We start from the raw sequence: 26122 nt of genomic DNA, 5'->3' as shown, positions 1-26122 counted from the left end.
TTAGATTGCTGAATCTATACCTCTTATCATTGATTGCTGAGTGCACTCCACTCGTGTTAATTATCTGAACGTGCTCCTCCCGAACTTTGTTAATAAAACATCTTTATGTGAAAATGAATGAAAAAAGAAGCTTGTTTGATTAAATGTCATGTAAATATAAAAGGCAAATAGGACTCCGGAGGCACTGATAGTCTCACGCTGGCACGCGCGCACACACGCACACTATGGAGTCAAACTTTAAGTCCAGGCTGGTCTCAAGGTCCTGTCCAGTACATACTGTATGTAACAGTACACAGTGCTATGATAAACACGTTTATAATTATCGCGTTAAGACAGAGATAGACGCTATTATATTCTGGTTTAAACTTCAAGAGCAAACACAGCATTGCAGTTGTTACATTTGATTCATTTCTGTGAATCAACTCAAACTCTCTGCTTTAAAAAAAAAAAATTTAAACTCTGATTCAATTATTCATTTCAATGACATTTGAAGAGCAGATTCATAAAAATGATTAAATATACTTTGTTGTGCTTATTTAGTGAAAAGCATATCTTGATCATTACTAAAATGTAATTATATAAATAATATTAATATAAAATGAATAGTGTTGTTCATTTACTTTACAAAAACAAGGTTTTTTTAAAGCCTTTTCAGTGCAAAATAAATACGGACATACATCAGATATCAGAAGTGTGAGGTTTAAGCGGCATCGCTCAGCTGTATTATTCAGTATGTAGTTGACACTTTTTGTCAGAAAAAAGTTACAAAAATATCCCAGGTTATTTCACCCTATACTGTAGCATAAGTGTTTAAAAAAACACTGTTTAATAGGCCTACAATAATGTTGAAAGGGTAATTATTTATATTCATGTCTTGCCCTGGGGCCATTTCTTTGGGGCTGAACTGAACATCTTTCCAATTACATGCCAATTTCAACACCACCAATTTCACCAGCTTTTGACTCCAACGCATGCAAGGACACCTTAAAGAGGTTCAGAATGTATCGTCAAAACAGAAGAAAAGAAAACCCTTAAGAGGCCGGACACTCTGATCATTTGCACAAGACGTTTCAGAACTCTTCAACGCAAGACAAGTGTGTAATAACGTGAGGACATGAAAAAGGTCAGAGTGCGTGTGCATTGAATGATCTAAAAGGAATCTGAATCCCAGTGACATTTTTACCGCCTTCATGTAGCCTACATACAGCTCCACAAATACAACAAAGACAAGCTGTTGCAACATAAATCAGAAGAGCTTAAATCACATTTGCTTATACAAGTACTTTCAAAGGACAGACGCCTGGGAAAGGCCCATTCAGACACCACATGAACTTGGAAATGACAGGTATGTATGTAGACAGGGCTCTTATTCACATTACTCCCACATTGGCCTCGAACAGCATTTCGAAACTTAAAAATTAGTTTCAGTTCATTGAACCTTTTGTCAACTAAACTTTACTTTCCCTAGCCAATATTGAATGACTTTTACCAAACAGTCCCAAGGGTATTCTTTTGTGAAATTATAGGATGATTCAGGGTAATTTTGGACATTTCGTAATCTGGAATGCCCAAGCACTGATGTGTCCATTTCTTGCTCCACCACAAGAAAATAGAAAGAATGTTACAATGACCGTATCCCAGTCTTTTTCTTTTTTTTGGTCCATACAATGAATGTAAATGAGATAGACAAAAGCAGTTGAAAAAACATTCTTTAAATGTTTGGATAATGATGCTTATCATTATATTGTATTGGATCCATGCATTTGGTCTTAGACAAGAGCAGAAATGTTAAGCTCACTTTGTGTCATTAATCTTAATTAAACAACAAAATACGAACAGAATATCACTTTTGTAGCTTTAACAAAGATTCATTATATTTAATTTATACAGTGAAGACTATGCAATGTTATTTTACATTTGATTGTTGAATTTCTGCACCTTACTAAAAACCATAAATCACTGCTCATTTCATTTGCATCTTTTTTCTATTGTATTTACCTATTATTGTAATTTGCACTTCCCTCACCCCAATCGTTATAAAATTATTAATTCTTTCCCAATAGAGCTAATCAAATCCTCTGATGAAATTGTTTTCACATCGCAGAAAAAGGAAATATCGTAATGTCCATTTTTTCCAATATCGTGCAGCCAGTTTACCCCTCTAAAAGTTGACTTGGTTAGTTCGTTTAATTCCTTGGGTATTTTCATGGCGAGTAACCAGTTAAAATACTATAAAAGATCAATTAAAAAAAACTTACATAAGGTTTTAAAAGTTTACTTTAGATAAAAATTCTAATGGATTCAGAGTTGTCTATTAAAAATTACTTCTAAAGTGTTTGCTGAGTAATATAATTTCCTCAGAAAACTTAAAGCCTAAAACACTTTTTGAGATGTCAACAGTACAGGTTGCATATCAAATTCAATGAAAACAACAATAGCACTCATGTTTAAAATTAAGGGGAAAGAGGGTTAAAAAGCAAAGTTTAACCGAAGTCACAAAATTGCGGTATATATGCGTTAATTCAGAGTGGTGTCGTGTCTGGAGAGCGTCTGTCATCCATTTCTGAGCTTTTCTCTGCATTATTCATAGGAATTAACTCTTTTAATCCAATCAATGCGTCATATGAGATCACATTACAGCAGATAACTCAAATGTCAACAAAAGACAGTTTCAGCACTGTTCGTTCACCTCCTCCTGTTCAGCTTTGTGTCGTTGTCCTTCAGACAGTCCTTAACAATACTCGCAATGCGGATCATAGCTCATAACTGGACCAGAACAAGCATGTTTCAAGTTTTTATAGACATATTTCATTCCTTGTGCTCCAAACATGAACCAGCACTGTGTATGCGCAGATTGTGCACATAGGCATATTTCATCATGTCTTCTTCAAATTAAATATGTGATATGTTCAAATAAGGATACTGATCCTGTGGTACATCTGATTATGAATGCGATGACACGATGAATTACTGATCTGATGCAGGAGACAATAATGTAGACCGAAAATTCAAAGAACTTCATTCTTTCTGTGTTAAACTGATGTTAGCCTATTTGTTCAGAATATATTATTTTTAAATAATTAAAATGTTATAATTTTTCAGACCAATAACAATTATAACGCTGATTTGATGATATTTCTAAGAATAATTTATCAAAACATATTTGATTTATTCATGATAGATGTTAGTATCAACTAATAAGATATTTATGAGTTTGCCACATATTAAAATGTGTTTAAGAGATAGCCTAGTCTACTCTGACATGAGGAACATAGCAGTGGTTCTTCATTTGGTATTAAGCATTTGCGTTTGATTCTGGAATGTTCTTTTCGGCATTGTGTATCATCTGATCCCAGGGACAGTTGAAAATAAAAGTGCAACTTTTAACCACAGTATATTAATTTCATACATTTTGTTGTTTGTACAATGATCCCATTCATTTGGCAATGTGTTGATAACGTATAAGACACTGAGGGTAATAGCTGACTTGGCAGACAACTATTCATCCAGTGACTATTCATCATTCACGCAGCACTAGTTAACCAAACAAAGGTGAGTCAGTTCAATAAAAGAATGCAGTTGATAGTCTTGTTTAGAAGCAAAAAGTAGGCTACGTATATATATATATATATATATATATATATATATATATATATATATATATATATATATATATATATATATATATATATAAAGGGCTGTCAACTGTAGTCTGCTAATGTGTGAACAAACTCATATTAAGTTTTGCCATATATCAGCATGAAATATAAATATCTTGGTAAGAAAACATCTAGTCAATTACGGAGTTGCTCTGAAGAGTATGGAGGACACAGGCCTACATCAAATTAACTTAACAGTTCTTCTTATTATTCTTTTTTTTAATTGTGACAATGTAAGTAGAGGTCACAGAAGTCACTGCATGCTTTTGTCATAATGGAATTTACTGAAGTCGCGCGACCAGGAGGTGACACACGTGACTAGCAGGGCGCTCGTGTCTCAGGTTACCAGAGCAACACTCGCTCAGTTAAAGGTACGTCGTGGCAGGAAGCTCCACAAAAACTCGCCAAGCTAGTTTATCCAATATCATTTTTCCCTTTATTATCATTTTTTTATAGACCATTATTTCAAACTGGCAGACATACGGTTATATTATAGCCTATACTAAAAATGTAGCCTATATTATGGACAAGAAGATCATCTAATGTTATTATTGGTATGGAGCAGCTTCCAACTCCCAAACTACGTGTTACTATTCATACTTCAAAAATGCGGAAACTGACGTTTTGCGACTGACGCACGGAACTCGTGCGATAAGGGAAATACACGATGTGGGGGAAATTTAGAATAGGAAATCAATATAGGCCTAACGGATTATTCAATATACTACAGGATCTCAAAGCCTGTTATACGTAGGATCGTGATATTACCTTGTGTCAAGTGATGTAACACTGACCTCGCTGTCACACACAACACACGTGTAGTAGATGCGAAAAGATGAACGACTTAACGTTATAATAAAAACCAACAAACTAACGAACATTGTAACTGACCAATAATGATCTTCACTCATCCATCGGCCTGATTAAGTCAATATACAATGTGAGATGTGGATAAGCCGGCTTTTAGCGCGAGCCGGCTACCGTAGGCTACTTACTTTCTGGACGTGGTCATGATGAAGCTCAGTGAAGTAGTATGCCAGTAAATGAGAGGCGATCATCGTCTTCTGTCAGCTTGGGGTATCTTAAACTTCTTAAGTGTGTTGAATGTGATCTGAACTGATTGTAAGTCACTTTGGGTGCGTGCTCATGATCTTCAAGTTTCTCAAACTCTTTCTTGGACGTCTTGCGCTATCCGGTGCAATGATGATGCGAAGTGATGTCACTATTAATTCCACCCACTTCACACTAGTAATTTGAGTAGTTTTACGTCACTGAGATTCTTGCTGCTGATTGGCCGCAAAGAAGGCGTGTCACACTTTACAGACTCCCTAATTTACTGTACCCTACTTCAAGATCATTTGTCAGTGAAAGCTCAGGTCAAACTGCATAATGGGATGATGTTTTTATGTAGCCTATTAAGAATAGAGGAGTCTAGGTTGCAGCAAGAGTAAGTGCTCTTCGTCTGAATTAGTTTGTTTTGTCTGTATAACACAACCTAGAAAGATGTGCAACTTGGCACGTCTCCTTGTATGACATAATAGCCAATAGTTTCAGAAGGTAAGAAATCACTGAAAATGTGTGAAAAAAATTATTTGATTAAAAATCATGTGACCATCTTTTAAAGTCTAAAAAGCAGTCATGGTATTTGTTGGCAGATTCTAAATAGAAAATGTCTAATTGCATATACTTTGACGACATTATGTCACCGTGTTATATAATATGAGATTGGGGAAAAAAAACTAAAAAGCAATAAGAGTGTTGTACAAAAGAAATTAGTTTTTCAAGTGACTATGTTGTCAGTACTCCTTTCACTGAAGCTCACTTTTGAAATACCGGCAACACCACTTTGCCTACTAATTATACGATTATGAATTCACAGAATGTCTTTGGAAAGAGCTGGTCCCCTGTTATATCAGATAAGCATGAATTGAGTTCCTGAAATCCCACAGGCACATTAATGTAAGACAGCAGCTGATCAGATTCTAAACCCACGATTGTGCCTCAGCTGATCTCAGATTCATAACTGCGAGGACACAGTTTCTTGCATGAACAATTGTGTGCACACTTTTTGAGTTGTTTTCAATTTTATATAGAATAAATGTTGTTGTTTTTTTATTATTATTTTTTTATTTAGTCATTTCTTCTCTGTGGTAATGTCACACTGCTAAAAAAATGGTGTGGATGGAAACAAAACTGTTCATATACATATACAGTATATACATATAAGCTGTAAACTGGGGTAAAGATATCTTTAAACTTGCTGAAATGAATGCAACATATGAAAGTCTCCTGTGGTGAATGTTTTAATAACACTTCTTGTTTCTTCTTGTTGACATATAAAAAAAATAACAGCCAAAAACAGAAAAGAAAAATCAATTTGATGTCTTTCACAATTGTATCCACGGCATTGGGAAGTAAGACATTAGCCTATAATACAGTAGTTGTGAATTATGGAGATAATTCACAACTAATTACTGATTACTGTCCAGCAGACTGAGTTAGAGACATTGTTTGCTTCTATTATCTTCAAAACCAAATTTGATAAGAAGTGTGATAAGAGTTATTTGTTATTGGGAACAACAGCATATAATCCACTGAATCAAATGTATTTATACACTTTACAGATCGGTTATGTCAGACTGATTTATGACCGATGTATGTTGTAAGACCGATAAGAACAGGACAACTTTATGCACTCTCAATCTTCTGATTCTGTGATGCATCATCCATTCATAGCCTAAAAGTTAGGAGTGGTTTTATGCCTTTAACAAGGAAGTAATGAAGATGAACAGGATGTTTACATTGGATTATTTTCAGACTTCACCACACTACGATGTTTAGTTATTTAATATTGAATTTTGCCAGGAATATTTTGTGGATTATGGTTAATCCACGTTTTTATGCATCTTCTCTCTGAAAAAGAATATTATTTTAAAAAGTATACGATTAAGTAATACAGAAATAAATGACTCACCGGTATGATGCATTTCGACTTAACTGGTTCATAAAGGATGATTTCTTACAAAAGAAAGAAGGTGATACACAGTATGTGTTCAGTAATGCCACTCACTCAGACTGAAGGCTAATGAGTGTCTATTTGTGTGATTGTGTAATTATTCTCAGTGAATTATGTTTATGAATAGTGACACTTATGTTGCACAGTTTCACTGAGTCAATAAGTGGGGATGGATCTGAAGTAGTATCTACTGAAAGGGATGAAATGCAACAAAAAAATATGAATGCAGTGTTTGTGGAAATGCAATCTGCTGCAGTGCATTCATGATTGTATTTTGGTATGCTACAAAACGTGACCTGTCAGACATGAACAGCTTTCAGAAGTACATTGTTGTTGCTGTTGTTCAATGGAAATTGAAACATTGTTGTTGAAAGTTTGAAACAAATGAGAAGCTAAAATGAGTATGAGGGGATCGCAATTCAATCTTCACGTAGGCCTATTCAAGTGAAGTTTACACAGTTCTTGTGAACTGAACTTCCCCACGTGGCAACTATCCCAGTCGTCCTATTCAATTAAAAATAAAATATCAGGAGGATATCAACATTACTGCCAGCAGAGTAAGAACTTTACGTCCAATCACATCAGTCGTTTTGAATGACTTTTCATGCAGATTAAATAGATATGACCCTGCACTGCCATCTAGCGGCGAAGACTGAAAAGCACGTAATCTCCATCGGTTAGGGTGGAGTTTGTCGCACAGGTGCTATTAGTTAGAATTAGATTTTTAATGAGTCATTTGACCAATAGATTCTACAGTATGATCAATTAAAATGCTTTTTTTCTTTCCAAACATATCATTTGCTTTACCTATGTGATTTTAGATTATAGGCCTGCTGAGCAATTTTCTCATTTAGTATTTTAAACAAAATACACGAATGTCAGGTGAAATGAACGGCAGGAAGTTCAGGGCCATAGTGGGTCTCATGAAAGTCCCAGAGCGCGAGCTTATGGGCGATATTTTGTTGTGCGAGAGCGCTGAACCTTCACTTCCCGTTCACGTGAATATTGGTAAATTTGTCCGTTTGGACGACGGCCAGTACCTCGATACGGAGGACCGAGATAAAGCTGTTAAGAGACGACAGCTTGCAAACGCAAAGGAGCGACTGCGGGTGAGTGTTTGCAAAGTTCACGACAACAAGCAAGCACAATTTGTTTCCAGCATTTGTACATTGCTGCCCTCTTTTGGCGAGTGAAGCTCTGCAGGTTTACATAGGCTACATTAGGTCTGTGTGTTATGGTGCTGTTTTACTCGATGACGTCCTGTTATGGAAACTTAATGTTACTTACGTTTTTGAATAAATTGGCAGACTTGCAAAAAGTCACGCTAAAACTAAATGTTTTGCCCTTTTTGCATAATGTTTCCATTTACAGCTTTACTGAAAAATTGGCTAGTCTAGCTACTGGTCAAAAATATTCTTTCACAAGTCTCATTTCATCTTATGCTCTTCACTGACTCTCTTTCCATGGTAATTGCTCCAAGTAGCCTACACTAACTTTTGATACAACTTTAGGGTGCAAGCACAACTAAAATAGGCTACTTGGAATTTGTGTAAAAAGGGCTGAATGTTTCTTTTTTTACATCAAGTATTGTAGTGTTTTTATTTTAGCATTTGTGATGGATTGTCATCTTTTTGAGATGCAGTAAAATGATCTTAGGAGCAAGTTTCCAGTTTTAATGTTAAGCTGTAACAAAAGAGAAAGACAGTCCGTTTGTTTCATTTTCATGTTTCTTTTGTTAACCTCGTTCATTTTTACGACTTTAAAGAAAGATTGCAGTTCCTTTATTTTTCTCTCTCTTTTTTTTAGATCTCTAATTGACTTGCACCTGAAAGATTTGCTATTCAAAATCTCAGGGCCAGTGAGGGTGTAATAAAAGCCTTCCTGCTTCAGCTGGAACACTGTTCTCCTGCTTCATTGGCATTTCAGTAAAAGCATTTCTATTTTAATAACTACAGCTTTGACAGAAATAAATGTTCAAATGGCCGGTCTTAAAGTTCCCCTGTGGTGAAAATCAAGCTTTTGATGTTGTTTAGGCTATGTCTATGGAGTTTTTAATATGCTATAAGACAAACCATTTACAAATGCAAAAGTCAACACCATTGCTGAGTATTTTCTTCTTAAAACTGCAGTGAACCAAAGACGGTCTGAAAAACACTGTTTGAAATTGCAGTTTTTTTTCTGGGAGATTCATGGGAAATCCAGGTTGCTACTGTAGAGGTGTTAGTGAGGCCAGCAGGGGGCGCTCACCCTGTGGTCTGCATGGGTCCTAACACCCCAGTATAGTGACGGGGACACTATACTGCCAAAGAGCGCCGTCCTTCGGATGAGACGTTAAACCGAGGTCCTGACTCTCTGTGGTCATTAAAAATCCCAGGATGTCCTTCGAAAAAGAGTAGGGGTGTAACCCCGGCATCATGGCCAAAATATGCCCAGTGGCCTCTGTCCATCATGGCCTCCTAATCATCCTCATAATACTGATTGGCTTCATCTCTGTCTCCTCTGCACCAGTAAGCTGGTGTCTGGTGGCCGTTCTGGTGCAATATGGCTGCCGTCGCATCATCCAAGTGGATGCTGCACATTGGTGGTGGTTGAGGAGATCCCCCCCCCCCCATAAAAGTCCTATATAAATGTAACAAATTCTTTTTTATTATTAAAAAATATTTTAAGCTTGCTCTCTCTGAATGGAAGCTCTCAGGATTACAAATATACAATTTGCATGTAGGCCTATAGAGGGACTATTTAGAGGGACTAGCTGACTTTCTCTCTTTTTTGATAATGCATTGTGACTAACTTGAATTAGTCCATGATGTATAAGCATGTAGTAATGTGAGTGAGTCAGTATGGGTTTGGGATGGTGAGTAAATTATGGAATTTCCACTATTGGGTAACTTCCTTTAAAAACCAAAATAATGGCCTTGATCTACCCTATTGTATTCATCAGGGTTGAGTTTCCCAAAATCATTGTGAGACCAGTTTATTCCTCTGCTCCATTATCATGTTATTTCTTTGGTTCAGTCAAAGATGTTGTGAAATCCTGCCTGCTAATGGTGTCATCTGCTGCTCCACTCAGGTGAGGAGCCTGAACAGCATGTTCTCGTACCTTCGCCGTATTGTGCCAGTGATGCCGCGAGATCGAAAGCCCAGTAAAGTGGACATGCTGAAGGCTGCAACGGAGTACATCCGGCTCCTCTCCGCGGTCCTCAATCACACCTCTGCCAATGTGAGTCAAACCCCACGCCATTCCCTTTTGTCCTAGAAGATATTACAAGAGCATATGTGCAGTACGAGTGCAAAGTACTTTATACAGTGTGTGTGTGGCAGGGAAATGGGAATGCAAATGTTTTCCTGGACACTGGAATCAACTACTCTGGCATGGAGAGTGACTGTTCTGATCTCTGGAGCATGGAGGATGTGAGTTCACTGACGTATTTTTCCAGTTCTAGAAGTGTGTAAAATGCTTTCAATCAGATGTCACACTAACATTCAAAAGTTTGGATGTTTTTGTTGCCCTCTCTCTCTCTCATGGACACCAAGGCTGTATATGTTGGATCAAAAATACAGTAAATCTGTAATATTCAGTGTTGGGGAGTAGCTAACTACAAGTAGCAATGTTACTAAACTACATTTTCAGTAGCTTGACAGTAGCGAAGTTGCTTTTAAAGCAGTGTAGCTTTTCCAGTGAGTAGCTAACTACTTTTTCCAGCAAGCTATGAATATACAAAGGATGTACAGTTGAGAGTACACCTGAATTGACTAGTAAGGTTTACACTTTTGTATGTAATTTATGAAAGCCAAAGATTAAAAAGACTGTCTGTGCATTTACAGGTGAAGCCTTTTTAAATTAATTGTCCTGCTTTATTGCACACTATATCAAATGTGTATTTCTGATTTTATGATGTCCTAAATCTGTTTAATCTGTCCCGCCACAGATGGCGCCATTACTTTGGCAAAGCGTCTGTCAATCAAAAAGAAACGTTCTTCATTAACAATTATTCAGTTGTTTGCAATGTCACTGTAAAAAAAAAAATCGAAGTAGTTTTACTTTTCCAAAAGATTAGTTTGACTGTATCTTAACTACTTTTGTAGCTTGTCAAACTACAGTTTCAGAGTAGCTTTCCCAACACATGGTAAGATTGTAAAATAAAAATGTTATTAGTTTTCTAGTTTAATATATTGGAGAAGAAATGTATATTATTATGTCAAAGCTTTATTTTAAGCATCATTAATCCAGACTTAAGTGTCTCATGATCCTTCAGAAATCATTTTAATATGCTGATTTGCTGCTCAAGAAACATTTATTATTTCTTCATTCTTTTTTCCTCTGAAATCTCACTGTGGTTCGCCTCGTCTCCTTCTCAGGCCCTGGAGTTGAATCCCTATCTATCGGAGGGCGTGAGCTTGGCTGCCCCACTGGTCACCATGGCGACAGGAGCGGATGATGACATTGATCTCAACAACATGACCGTACAGTGTGTCGTACCGATGTACATTGTTCAGGTCGGCTCAGAACAGTCGGTGGTAACGAGTGCACTCTCGTCTTAGTGCCTTCTTTTGGTGCCTTGACTCACTCACATTTTTCTATATGTGACTTCAAGATCTTCACTTCATGCTATTTGTGCCCTTTATCACTAATATTACTAAAATATTTGAAATGTCAGCCAAGATGAGTTGGATGGTTGACTGATGCTCATGAGACTTTATTTTTGTTGGATTATTTATTTTCTCATAAATGTAAACTCCATTAATTATGGGAGGAAAATCTCTATAAAGTTTATTTTGAGTCTTTTCTGCTGCTTTATGGTTTACAAATATGAATAAATTGTAAATGCTAAATGCGTTTTAATCATTTTGACAATTTTTCAACATCAAGGTTAAAAGGTATATGTCAATGACTAAGGATGTTCAAGATTGTCTTAGAAAATTGCATGTTGACTTTGTATAGATAAAAAAAAAAACAATTGTCTACAAGTTTTCTTAATCTCTCTCTCTAAAGGTTTTTTTTTTTTTTTCTGATTTCCTGATATTGTTTTCCATTAAGTGTTTCAGCTTTGTAATGAGCTGAAAATGTTTTTTATGACTTAAAATAATGCATAATTACAAATCTATACTTTTATTCTCCATTTTGTACTACTTAAAATGGTAAAATGTATCCTCTCTAGACTTTGTGCAGAAGTTGCGTCACATGAAAAAAAAAAAACAGGAAATGGAATTACATCCGCTTGTCGGAGAAAGTGATAATGGCAGCACAAACTGATAGCAATCGGCTAACAGTTATTTTGGTTTTATTCGATTTAAAATCCCCCTGTTGTCAATTTTATCCCTTAACTCATCTTTGATCACAAAAATGACATATTTAAAAGTTTTTTTTCTTGAAAAAAATGCATGTTTTAAAAGCTTTAAAGGAGTTCACTTTTAAAATGAAAATGCTGTCATCATATACTCACCCTTAAGTTGTCTCAAACCTTTATGAATTTCTTTCCTCTGCTGAACACAAAGGAAGATATTTAGAAGAATGTCAGTAACCAGACAGTTTCTGGTTCCCATTGACTTCCATAGGAGTTTTTCGTTTCCTTGCCACTGTTGCCTTTGGCTTGCTCAGTTGGGGATGTTCAATTTAATGAATCAATCAATAATACTATTGATTAGCATTACCAAACATGGACGTTTTATTATTATTTTAATTTAATACTGTGAAACTGCTTTCTGTATTGTGAAAAGCGCTATACAAATATTCTTGACTTGACTTCCATAGTAGGAAAAAAATATACTATGGAAGTCAATGGGAACCAGAAACTGTCTGGCTACTGACATTCTTCTAAATATCTTCCTTTGTGTTCAGCAGAGGAAAGAAATTCATACAGGTTTGAAACAACTTAAGGGTGAGTAAATGATGACAGAATTTTCATTTTAAAAGTGAACTAATCCTTTAATGTGGTTCTATGAATATGCAAATTAGCTCTGCCTCCACTCACTCAAACCAGCTCAGAGATCCACTTGTTGACTGCACGCATTGGGGGGGTTTTTAATGCTTTATTTAACATCACTGACATAACAAATGGAATGCTTAATGTTTTTTTTTTTTTTATTAATGCCAAGGTATCAAAAATATAAGTACATAGCTAAAATTTACAAATTACATACAACGAAATAAAGCAAAGCAGCAGATATATACACATGGTTTATAGCCTGGACATATACTCATTAAAAGAAAACAGAACAGAAAACTTTAATAAAATAAATTAAAGAGTTGAAACAAGTTTATTGTTTTAACAGCTTTAAGATTCTTAGATGATGAAATGCTTTGGATGTACTGTTGGACCTCTCTTCTAAAATTAATAAATGAGGGATTCTGATTTGTGAATTTACTATGGTGAATGTGAAATTTTGCAAGGAACAATAATAGATTAATAATAAAATAAAGTATTTGAAAGAAGACCGTATAGTACATCCTTAAAACAGTACAACCTTAAAAAGACAGTGCATCCTTAACAGTACATCAAACAGTACATCCTTAAAAAGCAAGGAGAAATCTGGAAGCACATTGCCTTTAGTACAATTTGAAAATTCAACCCAAAAGAACTGTGAGGACAATCCCAGAAGATATGAAGAGCAGTTTTATCAGGGTACCACAAAAAGAACAACTTGTGTCTATTTGAACCTTTTCAAAAAGCTTTAGCTGGGTAAAAGTTGTGTGATAATTTGAATGAAATGTATCTAACCTTGTTATGTATTTCAAAGGCAGAATTCACACTTTTTTCCAATCAGATATTTTTATATAGCATGTTTAAAAAAACACCTCGTTTTGTGTCTGTCCCTTTAAATTCAAATGAGCTGCTGCTCGCGGCACAGGGGGGCGGACCTTCAACAGCTTATACCCGCTTATACCCTTTTACCTCACAGACATGCACTGAAAATTTCAAAAACATTTAGCCTTTTATGTTCAAACCGTAGTCAGAAAGATGGAGAGACTCAAAAAGAAGTGACAACATTCCTGAATGGTTTGATGAATTTATGTGTAGTTATGCAAGTAATCTTCTAGTCATTGATTAGCATATTCTGTCTTGATAATCTATAAATCGTGTTCTGGGGGCAGGGTTTATGTAAATGTTAGGGTTGGTGATGTCACTAACCCGGGAGGATTGTCGTGTAGTCCCTACCAGCCAGTTGTTGTAGTCCAAAGCAATTTATTTAAAAGAAAATATCTCCATTTGGTTTTAACTTTGAGAGTAACTTTGCTTATGCTCAAACAGCAACATTACAAACTAACTAAAGTTAGAAAAGTGAAATCATCATCAACCACCCCTTTAATTTTTGGGTGAAATATCCCTTTCTCAGGAAACACCAGCAGGTGGAGCCAGTGGCCGCGTCTTTAATCCACAGCTGCATCATTTAGCAGGGAAAGACATCCAGAATAAATCATCGGTGATCCCGACAAATCCACGATATTCAGGGCTCTGCGGTGGAAAAAGCCTTCCTGCTCTTTTCGTTTTATATACGTGTGCTAGTATTTTTCCACTTGAGGCGAACAACCTCAAGGTTCTCGTAAAAATACGAGCAGGATCTGGATGTAGACAGTGAGGAGGTCATGAATCTGGCAGGCGTGGTCGTGGGCTGGTCCAGCCTGCAATAAACGTCAAAAACAGAGGGGATGCGGAGCTCTGGGAAAACACACACCCAAAACAATACCACTCATACTGGAAAACAAGACTAATTCTCGATTGCTTGGTGCACGCGGCTGTTTTGACTCATTGCATTGTAGATTCATAGGGCGACAGTGTGCGTAAAGGACAAAGAGGAGAGGATGTTGTAAGGTAAGCATCTCTTGCCTCGTTTAATTTCTCCATCACTATTTCAGTCAATAGTCTTGGGATTTAATCAATAGTGCTTGAACTTGTGTATGGAGGAATTTAGGATCCCACGCATCCATCACATTCATGGTGACCGTGATTCTGGACTGCCATGATATGATTGCACGAATATATTACAAGTTACATTATAACATCATAATCAGGAACAGTATAGAGGTTAAAAACTTGGCACTACAGAAAATGGAACCAGAATGTGTTAAATCTAGCCTATAGTTTAAAGACGGTTTGTGGTGTAATCTGAATGTTAAGTAAACGATTTTTATTTTATTAATCAGAGGCCTTGGAGGAGCTGTGTTTTCATTTAAGCGTTAGTGATTGTACGAGGTTATGACGCTTTTGCTTTCAGGCGCCATAATATTGGGAGTTTCGCGTTAACTGGAAATCGGTTTTCCTCACTCGGTAATCTTTTTTTCTTTTTTGTTAAGCCTATTGGAGTAAATCAAGCACTATGTCGTTTGTGCTGCGTTTTGATATGCGATTTTGTGTTCTGTAACTTGCAACGCTCCCTTCAAAATTGTTTAATTTTCCCAGTGTGCTCTTGTAGCCTACTGATACCCGGAGGTTGAGCCTCGCGCTGCTGGTGCTGATGATGCAGCGGGGCTCGTGTTGTTGCTAGGCAGCCGCGTACAGGCCCTGCCGCGCGAGCACCGGCTACTGCACAAAACAATCGACACAGCACGGTTCATAATGCTTTATAAATGAATGAATACATAAAGTCCTTTTTGACAAGAAAGCTGCATTTTTAGCATCATTTCTTTTAACAGATATGATGGTGCTTTTGTCACCAGCTGATGCACGTCTACCCCCTCTCATAGCAGTTCAAACTGGGTGTTGTTTTGCTGTAGGAGAAGTGGGCGTGACACGTGACACGTGAGTCTTTCCCCCTGGAATATGAGCCCTAGAGAGAAAGAGAGGGTGGCACAGGCCTTCTCTGCTCAATCTACAGCCGTCCTAAAATCCTAATACGTTTGCCAAATAGACGAGACGGTGACCCTTTTTTATTAGGGTCGGCTGACTACTTTTCCTTTTAATCATCTTTTTGTGCACCAAGAACTAATGGATATTATCATAATGTATTCATTTAATTTGCTGTTTCCATGAGGTTTAGCTGCAGGGGTGAAGGAATTATTTAAATGATGTGGGGTGGGGGTGGGGGTCCTTAGATCTTAGACTCTCCTTTTTTCCACTACAGATTTTAACTAAATTAAAGATAATCTGGTGGTAACGCTTTACAATAAGGTTTCATTCGTTAACATGAACTAATAATGAACTGCACTTTTACAGCATTTATTAATCTTTGTTAATGTTGATTTTGACATTTACTAATACATTATTAAAATCAAAAGTAACATTACTTAATGCACAGTGTTACATGAACAACCAACGAACTGCTGTATTTATATTAACTAACGTTAACAAAGATGAACAAACTCCGTAACAAATGTATTACTCATGATTTGTTCATTATACATCAACTATTGTTAACAAATGAAACCTTATTGTAAAGTGTTACCGATAATCTTTAATTTACATGTTTAAAAAAAAGTGTTTTTTTTTTTTTGGTCTGGCGAACCCATTTAACCTAAAATATTTACTTAAAGTTCCCCCTAATATTTTAGGTTAATTTAAATAATTTAACCAGCCATGTTAACGGTTCTCTGATTTCAGTTGATGGTCACATGACATGCAGGTAAACAAAATATTTAATCTTTGTCAGTTTTTTAAATAATATAATCTTGCATCCTTATTATTTAGCTAATTAATTAGCTTTTCATCCCTGTGCTAAAATATTTTTAAAAAGAAACATTTGTATAAAAAACCTAAATGTAATGTAACATGCACTTTAATGTTGACTGTCTTTATCTCTCTTTTGTATTTTTTGTGGTTACATTAAAGTAAATAAATGTGTATTATTAGTGTAATTTTAGATATTCATGTTGAACACATATAAAAAATTATAATTCGTCATGGAAACAATTTTGACAAATTTGTACACAATCTTGTTAAAACGTGGGGGAAAAGGCCATTCACTGTGTGGAATTGGAAACGGAGAGTAGACAACACCCATTTTAAAACGTCAAACAAGGCTTATCACGCATAGAAATAACTTTTTTTCTTTCCTGAAAATGTTCTAAAATCTTGGTTTTAAAAAGCATGCTTTTTTGTGCATGGGTCACCGATTTATCAGTGCATTATACAGAATGCACACATTAACTTAATTATAAGATTCTTTTAAAATCAATCCAGGAACACTTTAACCATTATTCTCTCTCTCTCTCTCTCTCTCTCTCTCTCTCTCTCTCTCTCTCTCTCTCTCTCTCTCTCTCTCTCTCTCTCTCTCTCTCTCTCTCTCTCTCTCTCTCTCTCTCTCTCTCTCTCTCTCTCTCTCTCTCTCTCTCTCTCTCTCTCTCTCTCTCTCTCTCTCTCTCTCTCTCTCTCTCTCTCTCTCTCTCTCTCTCTCTCTCTCTCTCTCTCTCTCTCTCTCTCTCTCTCTCTCTCCCTCTCCATCCCTATACTTCCTACAAGCATTAAGATCTCTCAGTGGGGGAGAAAGCCCTCATCCGGTCAGGAAAGCTCTGTTTCAGACCGATCAATAAGTAACAGACACATGCACTTGTCTTTCATCCCTCCACAGATTGACATCACAATCCTGCTGTAGCAGAAATTTTTCAGATTAAAGTGTAGGTTGAAGACAAGAATAATTGCAGACTCCTGATGTTTGCTGTTATAGCAGTGGGACCTGATTCATCTGGATCCACTCGAGTAGAAAACTGTGCTTGAAACTGATCCAGGGACAGGGCGGCACCAGTTTGGGCCCCACTCATTATACAGTCTCCCCAGAGAGAGGACCTCTCAGTAGGGGTCCCAGAGCACCTGAGCCCCTGCCAGACTACCAAACACAAAGATGTTGTGACTGCTAGTGCATTAACTCAGACACTTTGGAGATGTCAGTGTTGTATTTTGGAAATGCAAAAAAAAAAATCAAAATGACATTTGTAGTAGATGATTAAAACATAAGTTTAGCATATTACTGGTCTTTTATTTAGCAAGGATGCATTCATTTGAACAAAAGTGACATTTATGATTACAAAATTTTTATATTTCAATTAAACACTGTTCATTTGAACTTTCTATTCATTAAGAATGACAAAGCATGCAGCACAACTCTCTGAAGGTCATGTGACACTGAAGACTGGAGTAGCGATGCTGAAAAATGTCATATTTACCGTTTTTACCACACCCTTTACACACACACACAACACGACATGATAGCATCACGCAGTTGCAGATTTCTCGGCTGCACATCCATGATGGGAATCTCCCGTTCACATCCCAAAGGTGCTTTATTGGATTGAGATCTGGTGACTATGGAGGCCATTTGAGAATAGTGAATATCCATCAGAAGATGGGTTCACTGCGGTCATAAAGGGATGGACATGATCAGCAACAATAGGGAGGCTGTGGCGTTTAAACGATGCTCAGTTGGTACTAAGAGGCCAAGACAATATCATCACACCATTACACAACCAGCAGCCTGAACCGTTGATACAAGGCAGGATGGGTCCATGCTTTCATATTGTGAACGCCAAATTCTGACCCTACCATCTGAATGTTGAGACTTTGTGTCTTCTGCTTCAAGGTTTGATGTGTTGTGCGTTCAGAGATGCTATTCTGCAGACCTCGGTTGTAATCCGTCTGGCCATTCTCCTCTGGCATCAACAAGGCATTTGCTATAAAATGTTCTACATTTGCTATGTGCTTTATGGTTTCTAGAGTGTTTTGAGGGATTGCTAAGTGTTTTTGTTACTGGTCAAAAGAGTCCACCACCAAGTCTCTGCCATGTTTTTATTTTATTTATTGTTTTTGCCAGATTTTTCATCCAGCAGGTTCAAAACTGAGGTGTATGTCTGATTGTAATAGCCATATAACAACAATAATAGTTTTCAAACAGACCGATACTGTATTTCCATCCCGAATTCAGTACTGCCGTGCTGGGCTTTTCAAACAAACAGAGCAATATTTTAAAAGTAGTTACACTTTTGAGAATTGAACTTCCTTATAATTGCCTTGGAGATTAAAGTAAGATTAAGCACGAAAGTTCAGATACGGTTGAATATTTAGTTGAGGTGATGTTTCCGGTCCACTGCCATCATTTTATTGTGCAGGCTGAAAGAGCATTTATACAGTATGTGAATCGGAGTACGATGTTGAGTGATAAAGATATTCAGGATCAAGGTCTTAGATTATGTGCCATTAATCATCTCTTATGCATCCTGGAACAGTGATAGACTGAATTCTCTAAATGTAATTTCTTAAATAGACCTTCCTCGACTAAACAAGCAAACCAATCGATCACATTTACTAATGCACATAAAGAACTACATCTTGCTGTCAGCACTTGCCGTGTGTGTGTGTGTGTGTGTGTGTGTGTGTGTGTGTGTGTGTGTGTGTGTGTGTGTGTGTGTGTGTGTGTGTGTGTGTGTGTGTGTGTGTGTGTGTGTGTGTGTGTGTGTGTGTGACAGTTAGTGCGGCCCCCCACATGACTTTGGGTGTGGTGTGCAGAAATACTTATCTAGTATTTGCAGGACTGCCTGTGTGCTTTTGCATGTGTGTCTATTATTAATATGTGGACATCACTATTATGTCCTCAAGCACATATATGTAAAATAACTATTCCATGATGTGCATGATGGGGATCTTTCATTACCATAACTCCAGATTATAACTGAATTATTTACTTTTTTTTTTTTTTTATCCCCCCATCTAGCAATCTCGCCTGGCCCTGCTTTGCCTATCCTTTCCCTTTTCTCTGTTTTCTGTCTATCCTTCTCCTCTATTCCACACTGGGGAAAAGAAGATGAGCCGGTCTCCCACCCCTAAAGGGACTCCGGTCCAGCATAGTCCTGTAGACGGAGAATGTCTGGAAGGAGAAATGGTCCAGTCTCCCCAGCAGTCAACGCCATCCAGCGGCCTCAAGAAACGTGTTTCCAGTCTCCTGCAAAGCCCTGTGAGTAAATGAAGTGTGCACTAATGAGTGAAGCTCATATATTTGCATTTGAGACATGACACAGATTTGTGCGTATAGCCTTATGGGTTTAAAGAGCTGATTGTTTACTTTTTCAGCAGCTTTGATTCCTAAAGCATTTTTCCCATTGATTTTCTACTAAGGGATTCAAGAAAGAGTTTAAAACAACCACTGCTGAGATGAATCGCAAAATTACATTTGATTCAAAGAGAAATTAGTAAAAAAAAAATTGTGAGCAAAAATGCACCGTTTTTGTGTCTGTCCCTTTAAATGCAAATGAGCTGCTGCTCCCAGCACAGGGGGCGGAGCTTCAAGAGCTCATGTCATTTTACCTCACACAGACACACACTGAAAATGTAAAAAACTTTCAGCCTTTTATGTTAAAACCGGAGTCAGACAATGATGGAGAGACTCAAGAAGAAGTGACAACATGTAGAAAGCAACAGGACATTTCTGAATGGTTAGTTGGTGAATTTATGTAGCTGATGTGTAGTTATCTTGTTTAGTCATTGATTAGCATATTCTGTCTTGATAATCTATAAATCGTGTTCCCGGGGCGGGTTTATGTACATTTTAGGGTTGGTGATGTCCTTTAATTGATTATAAGTGCTTTTGGTATCTTTGTTTTGAAGACTTTAAACATTATCACCATTATTCTCTGTGGAAAAGAATGAATGCCATTTTTACTTCCAGAATCCTGCTTTTGCACTCTAACGGGAGTGATATGATATTGACAACGAGTGAGGTTGTAAAAGTGAACAGGCATTCAAAGTGGCTGCCATAAGCTTTCAAAATGCTCACTGAAACAGCATATCTCCCATCCGCAGAGGACCCACATCGGTTTGCCTGCTTTTATTCGCCTGTTCTGTCCACCCTTTAATGTCCTGCCTCCCAATCCCAATGTCCTCTCTCCCCTTCCCCCTCATTAGGTTCCCAAAGATATGATTATCTCCACAGCTCAGATATAATCTGCCCTGAATCACCACTGACAGCTGCAACGAGAGAGAGAGAGAGAGAGAGAGAGAGAGAGAGAGAGAGCGAGAGAGAGAGAGAGAGAGAGAGAGAGAGAGAGAGAGAGAGAGAGAGAGAGAGAGAGAGAGTGAGAGTGAGAGTGTGCAAGGAGTTTTTTTGTTGGTGAAAAACAATAAAAAAAACCTCTCAGAATGGAGGGAACGTGTTGAATGAAGGACAGAACTGAAGAGCTCAACCATATGAGGATGATTAATTCAGTCTTTCTCTGTTGTGGATTGTACTGGAACCTGCAACTCAACTATTCTTCCTGCTGTTTGTTTCCGTATGTTTATAAATGTATTGTTTTATTTGGGCTTTATGTCTGTTGTACTGTGTTTGTGTGTGGCATTATGTTTGACAGCCATGTTTAATGCTTTATTTAAAACTTGTATAATAATTACAGTGCTTACATGTTAAAACTATATTGGTATTCCTCAAACTTTCTAGTTAGTTTATTATAAACTTTATTATAAACTCCTGACATTCAGTATTAAACATGTGCAATTAATTTAGCCAGAACCATTTAAAGCTTAAACAATTCAAACACTGTTTTGAAGATTTTTTCATCAGTTTATTGTAAACTTCACACTTTTTAAGAACTTTAAACATTAAAAAGTATCAGTGTTAGACTTCTATTGATTCAGCATAGAATGTTCAGCATTCAAAATGTAATGCTTGATAGTGATTGCTATAGTGAAGTTATTATACATATATATATATGTACTCTGCAAAAACTACGTTACATTATGTGTTCTTTATCATGTAGAAAAAAAGAAAAGGCTCTAATGCAGCATTTCTTTTATGTAGAAACAAAGCCTAAAAGCTAAACTTGTGAAACTTTAATCTTTGCTAGATTGAAAGCACTGGTACTGGAAATATGGTTACATTATACAGTACGTTTTTTACATTAATTATGGAATATACACTACGTCTGGGGTCAGGGTATCTTTTTTTTTTTTATATAAATGACTACTTTTCATTTATTAAAGAAGAGAAGACTTTAACGTTGTAAATGTAAATTGTAAATATTTCAAATTAATGCATGTGCTTTTAAACATTCAATTCATCAAAGATTCCTGGACAAAAATAAAAATGTTATCAACGTTTCCATAAACTTATGAAGCAGCACAGCTGTTTTCAACATTGATAATGACAAGAAACGTTTATTGAGCATCAAATCAGCATATTAGAATGATTTCTGAAGGATCATGTGACACTGAAGACTGGAGTAATGATGCTGAAAATATATTTAAAACTGCTCAAATACCAGCAGTTTATTTATAATAGAACTATTTTTTCATTTATCATTGCATTTCAGTGGACCATTTAAGTGAAATGTAAAAGAACAACAGCAAAAAAAGGTTACCAGTTACATTCTGTAATGATAACACTTTTCCTGAAACATACATTTTCACCTAAAATGCAAAAAAAAAAAAGACTAAAAAAAAAGAGGAAGACAAAAATCATGGACATTATTTGTTTATCAACCACCAATGTGCACAATGTGCATTTTCCTTTATTTGTGTGTCCTACTGCACTGTGTTGTTTAATGAGTCGTATTTGTGTGTGTTAGTCCTTTAGAGAGGAGCTGGATGCGTTGATTCAGGAGCAGATGAAGAAAGAAGGAAGTTCCTCCAATCTGTGGGCTCTCAGACAGATCGTAGACTTCATGTCCACTCACGGATCCCCGGCCGCCCTGCCTGTCGCTCAGTCCAGTACGTGCTGTAACACATGCCATCATTTACATACACTCTTAAAAATAAAGGTTCTTTATTGGCATTGATGGTTCCACGAAGAACATCCATGGAAACTTTCAAATGCACAAAAGGTTCTTTAGTGGGAAAAGATTATTTAGATGCATTATTACTCGTGAAAAGATTGCAATCTTGATTCAAAAACCCATGCAATCTTATTCCTAAATGACAACGATTCGGCTATGTCGATTACATTTTTGACAAGTCGGATCACAGTGAACATTCAGATCTGAGTTTGTGCTGCTGCTGAACCAGAGAGAGCAGTTGTCATGTCATGACTATAAATATGCTGATTCATCCAGTAAAGAAACAATTGAAGTCTTTATGAGTGAGTCATTGAATCGTTCATTCAAACTGATTTAAAGGATTAGTTCACTTTTAAAAAAACTTTTGCTGATGATTTACTCACCCCCATGTCATCCAAGATGTCCATGTCTTTCTTTCTTCAGTCGAAAAGACATTAAGGTTTTTGATGAAAACAATTCTCCATATAATGGACTTCAATGGGTCCCAAACGGTTCAAGGTCCAAATGACAGTGTCAGTGCCGCTTTAAACGATACCAGACGATGAATAAGGGTCTTATCTAGCGAAACGATCGGTCATTTCAAAAATAAAAATAAAGTTAAGTTTTATAAGCACAAATGCTCACCTTGCTCTGTTCTGTGATGCGCGTTCGTGACGTCATGTAATACGCAGTTACGCTGTAAAGGTCACGCTTCTATGAAAAGTAAAAAAATTCTGTCCTGACGAAAATTTTCTTTTAGGCTTTTTAATATTACAACACCCAGGATACGCACACGAAATGGGCATTTTAAACGATAAACTGACACAAAGACATTTGAATATGTGTATATGGTCCTCCTTCCGCACATCTGTAAACACTGACTCGGTGAAGCGTGACCTTTTCAACGTAATTGCGTATTACGTGACGTCACGAACACGCATCACAGAACAGAGCGAGTCGAGCATTTGTGCTTATAAAACTTAAACTTTTTTATTTATTTTTTAAATGACAGAGCATTTCGCTAGATAAGACCCTTATTCATCGTCTGGTTTTAAGCCCTTTGAAGCGGCACTGACACTGTCATTTGGACCTTGAACCGTTTGGGACCCATTGAAGTCCATTATATAGAGAAATGTTTTCATCAAAAACCTTAATTTCTTTTCAACTGAAGAAAGAAAGACATGGACATCTTGGATGACATGGGGGTGAGTAAAAAGTTTTTTATCAATTATCAGCAAAAGTTTTTTTTAAAGTGAACTAATCCTTTAAAAAATTATTATTTAAATGATTTACATATTTTTACAGTCTGCAACAATTAACATTTTTTCAGAACCTCTTGTAAATACATTTTATTGTTTAGATTTCGGTTCAGAATCGTGATCTCTATTTTAAACAAAAAAAAGTGATTCTCAGTTTATCTAGAATCGTGCAGCAATTTATATTATTAAAATGTAAGAAAAAATATTTTACTTTTAAGTACAGTACAGTTCTTTAAAGTTTCTTTAAAGAAAAAAGAAAAAAAGGTTCCAAAAATGGTTCTTCTAAAAAAAAAAAAGCATTATTTTTTATCTTATTTTTTAAGAAGCATGAGCCAAGAATCAATTATGAATTCTTTACATGTGTTTCATAAATAAAGCCGGATGTTTACACTGCATTTCATATAAAAGCTGCACGTTTCTCTGCTTAGTTATCTTAGTTATCTGTCTTTCATTTTATCTTTGTAATGTATCGCATATCATATAACATTATTCTTTTATTCAGACACTTTCAAATTAGAGGAGTTTTAGTTTCAAACTTAATAAATTTAATTGTGAGGAAGTGAATTCAGTCAAACTGAACTGTTCTCAGTTTCTTTGATAAAAAGGCTGTCGCACCACTTAAACTGCAGTAGACTAAGTAGTGCTGCTCTTTTTACACAGTCTTTCATGACTGAGACTTTCATTGACACACACTCGTGCTGTTTGTCTTGTTCCTCATGCCTGTGCAGCCGTTACCATGGTGACCCCGATTAACGATGTGCAGGGATGGGAGCCGGGCTCCATGGTGAAGGGGGAGAGACTGATGCGCTGCAAGCTGGCTAGTGTTCACCGACTGGTGGATCTGTACGGCTGGGCCCAGCTGGCCAACACGTGCCTCACAGTAAGAGAACACTTCTGTCAGCTTGCCAAGAATCCTGAGAAGTGCTCCCTGCGCAACTTTTAACTTAGAGCTTGATTGATTAGGTTGAAATGTGATTCAATTATAAAGTGCCCTACTGTTCAAAAGTTGGGGTTTGGGATTCTTATGCTCACCAAGGCTGCATTTATATAGAGTAAAAAAAAAAAAAAAGAAGTTTGATTGTAATTTAAAAGAACAGTTCCTATTTTAATATATGTTAAAATGTAATTTATTCATGTTGGATTTTCAGCAGATATTACTGTCACATGATCCTTCTAACATCATTTGTGGAAACTGAACCTTCTTGTTCGGATTATTTCAGTAGAAAGTTCAAAAGAGCAGCATTTATTTACAATAAAAGTATTTTGTAACATTATACATGTATTACTGTCACTTTTGATCCATTTAATGTATCCTTGCTGAATAAAAGTACTTTAAGAAAAAAAAAAAATCTTACTGACCTTAACATTTTAACAGCATTGTATGAATCTGCTTATTAACTATAGTTATATAACTCATGCTTATATATATAAAAAAAAAAAAAGTAAGTTCACGTATAGTGACTTTAAATAACTGCACACATCTTCCGGTTTATCACTTCTAGGGCACATTAAGATGATTAAAAATACTGAATAATTTTTTGCTGCATTTACATTAGCATACTTATTCATATCTCCTATTTCTCCTTCGCTCAGTCTATAGTGATTCGAGTGTTTTAAAAATAGGAAGTGATTTTGTGATCAAGTCTGGTAACAAGGTTGCTAGTTTGATCTCCGCATGAGCTGTGTAAATCAAGACTCTTAAAGGGATAGTTCACTTAAAAAAATTACATTTTTGTCATTAAAAATGTCATTGCTTTGCCTCGTGTCATTATAAACCCTTAGGACTTATTGTCTTTCATGGAACACAAAAAGAGATATTATGCAGAATGTTGAAGCGATTTCATTCCTAAAAAGTGATCCAAATGTGAATAAAACATAACATGACTGCACCTCTTGTACGCTACTCTGACTCGGACAGAAATGTAAGTCAGTATCTCTGAAAATCTTATAAAAAGCTGTACAGGTTTGGTAGGACATGAGGATGAGTAAATGTCAGATTTTGTTCATTTATGAGTGAAGTATCCCTTTAACGTCAGGTTGCTCCAGGGAGATTGTTCCTGTAAGTGTACTATAAGTTGCTTTGGATAAAAGCATCTCTTTCTGTCTGCAGATGCGTGTTAGTAAAGAACAGGAACATTTCCTCGTGTTGCCGAATGGTCTGGCCTGCGGGGAGGTGACTGCGTCCAGTCTGGTGAGAGACTGTCCACACATACACACACACACACACACACACACACACACACACACACACACACACACACACACACCAAACATGTTCCTCTTGTGTCCTGCAAGATGTCTCCTGATGATAGCGTTTCACTGTGCGAAGGCAAATGAAGGTCACTAGAAACAGGAGTGCCATCACAGTTTGAGATTGTGTGTATCATTTGCTTATAAAAACTGAAAGATTCAGTGTGTTCAGCATTTTTCTGGGCATATTTTTTACATTGTTGCAAAAAAGAAGGTATTAGAAATTGATACTCGTGTCCATGCATGTGTACAATTTGTATCATAAATTGGGACT

General features: G+C 36.6%; 2 protein-coding genes across 8 annotated transcripts in view; one reads left to right on the top strand and one right to left on the bottom strand.

The window, feature by feature from the left end:
• hk2 (hexokinase 2) overlaps window positions 1–4905 on the bottom strand; it is a 57841-nt gene extending 52936 nt beyond the window's left edge. The window contains exon 1 of the mRNA XM_079607479.1: window positions 4655–4905. Coding sequence (XP_079463605.1) covers window positions 4655–4717 — 63 coding nt within the window. The 5' untranslated portion in view covers window positions 4718–4905. The remainder of the gene's footprint in view (window positions 1–4654) is intronic.
• Window positions 4906–7412: 2507 nt separating this feature from the next.
• Window positions 7413–26122, top strand: part of add2 (adducin 2 (beta)) — a 31567-nt gene continuing 12857 nt past the window's right edge. For 3 of the 7 annotated variants that reach the window (XM_079607481.1, XM_079607480.1, XM_079607482.1), the window contains exons 1-8: window positions 7413–7784; window positions 9746–9895; window positions 9997–10086; window positions 11035–11172; window positions 19312–19551; window positions 22154–22295; window positions 24327–24478; window positions 25709–25789. In XM_079607481.1, the coding sequence (XP_079463607.1) occupies window positions 7551–7784; window positions 9746–9895; window positions 9997–10086; window positions 11035–11172; window positions 19312–19551; window positions 22154–22295; window positions 24327–24478; window positions 25709–25789 (1227 nt within the window). In that variant the 5' untranslated portion in view covers window positions 7413–7550. Of the gene's footprint in view, window positions 7785–8476; window positions 8601–9690; window positions 9896–9996; window positions 10087–11034; window positions 11173–14021; window positions 14487–19311; window positions 19552–22153; window positions 22296–24326; window positions 24479–25708; window positions 25790–26122 lie in introns of those variants that run through there. The other 4 variants (XM_079607484.1, XM_079607483.1, XM_079607486.1 and 1 more) reach the window with 4 other exon arrangements.

Source organism: Phoxinus phoxinus (genome assembly GCF_949152265.1).
Source record: "Phoxinus phoxinus genome assembly, chromosome: 3".
NCBI classification, from domain to species: domain Eukaryota; kingdom Metazoa; phylum Chordata; class Actinopteri; order Cypriniformes; family Leuciscidae; genus Phoxinus; species Phoxinus phoxinus.
This window is presented reverse-complemented; position numbering and strand designations above follow the sequence as displayed.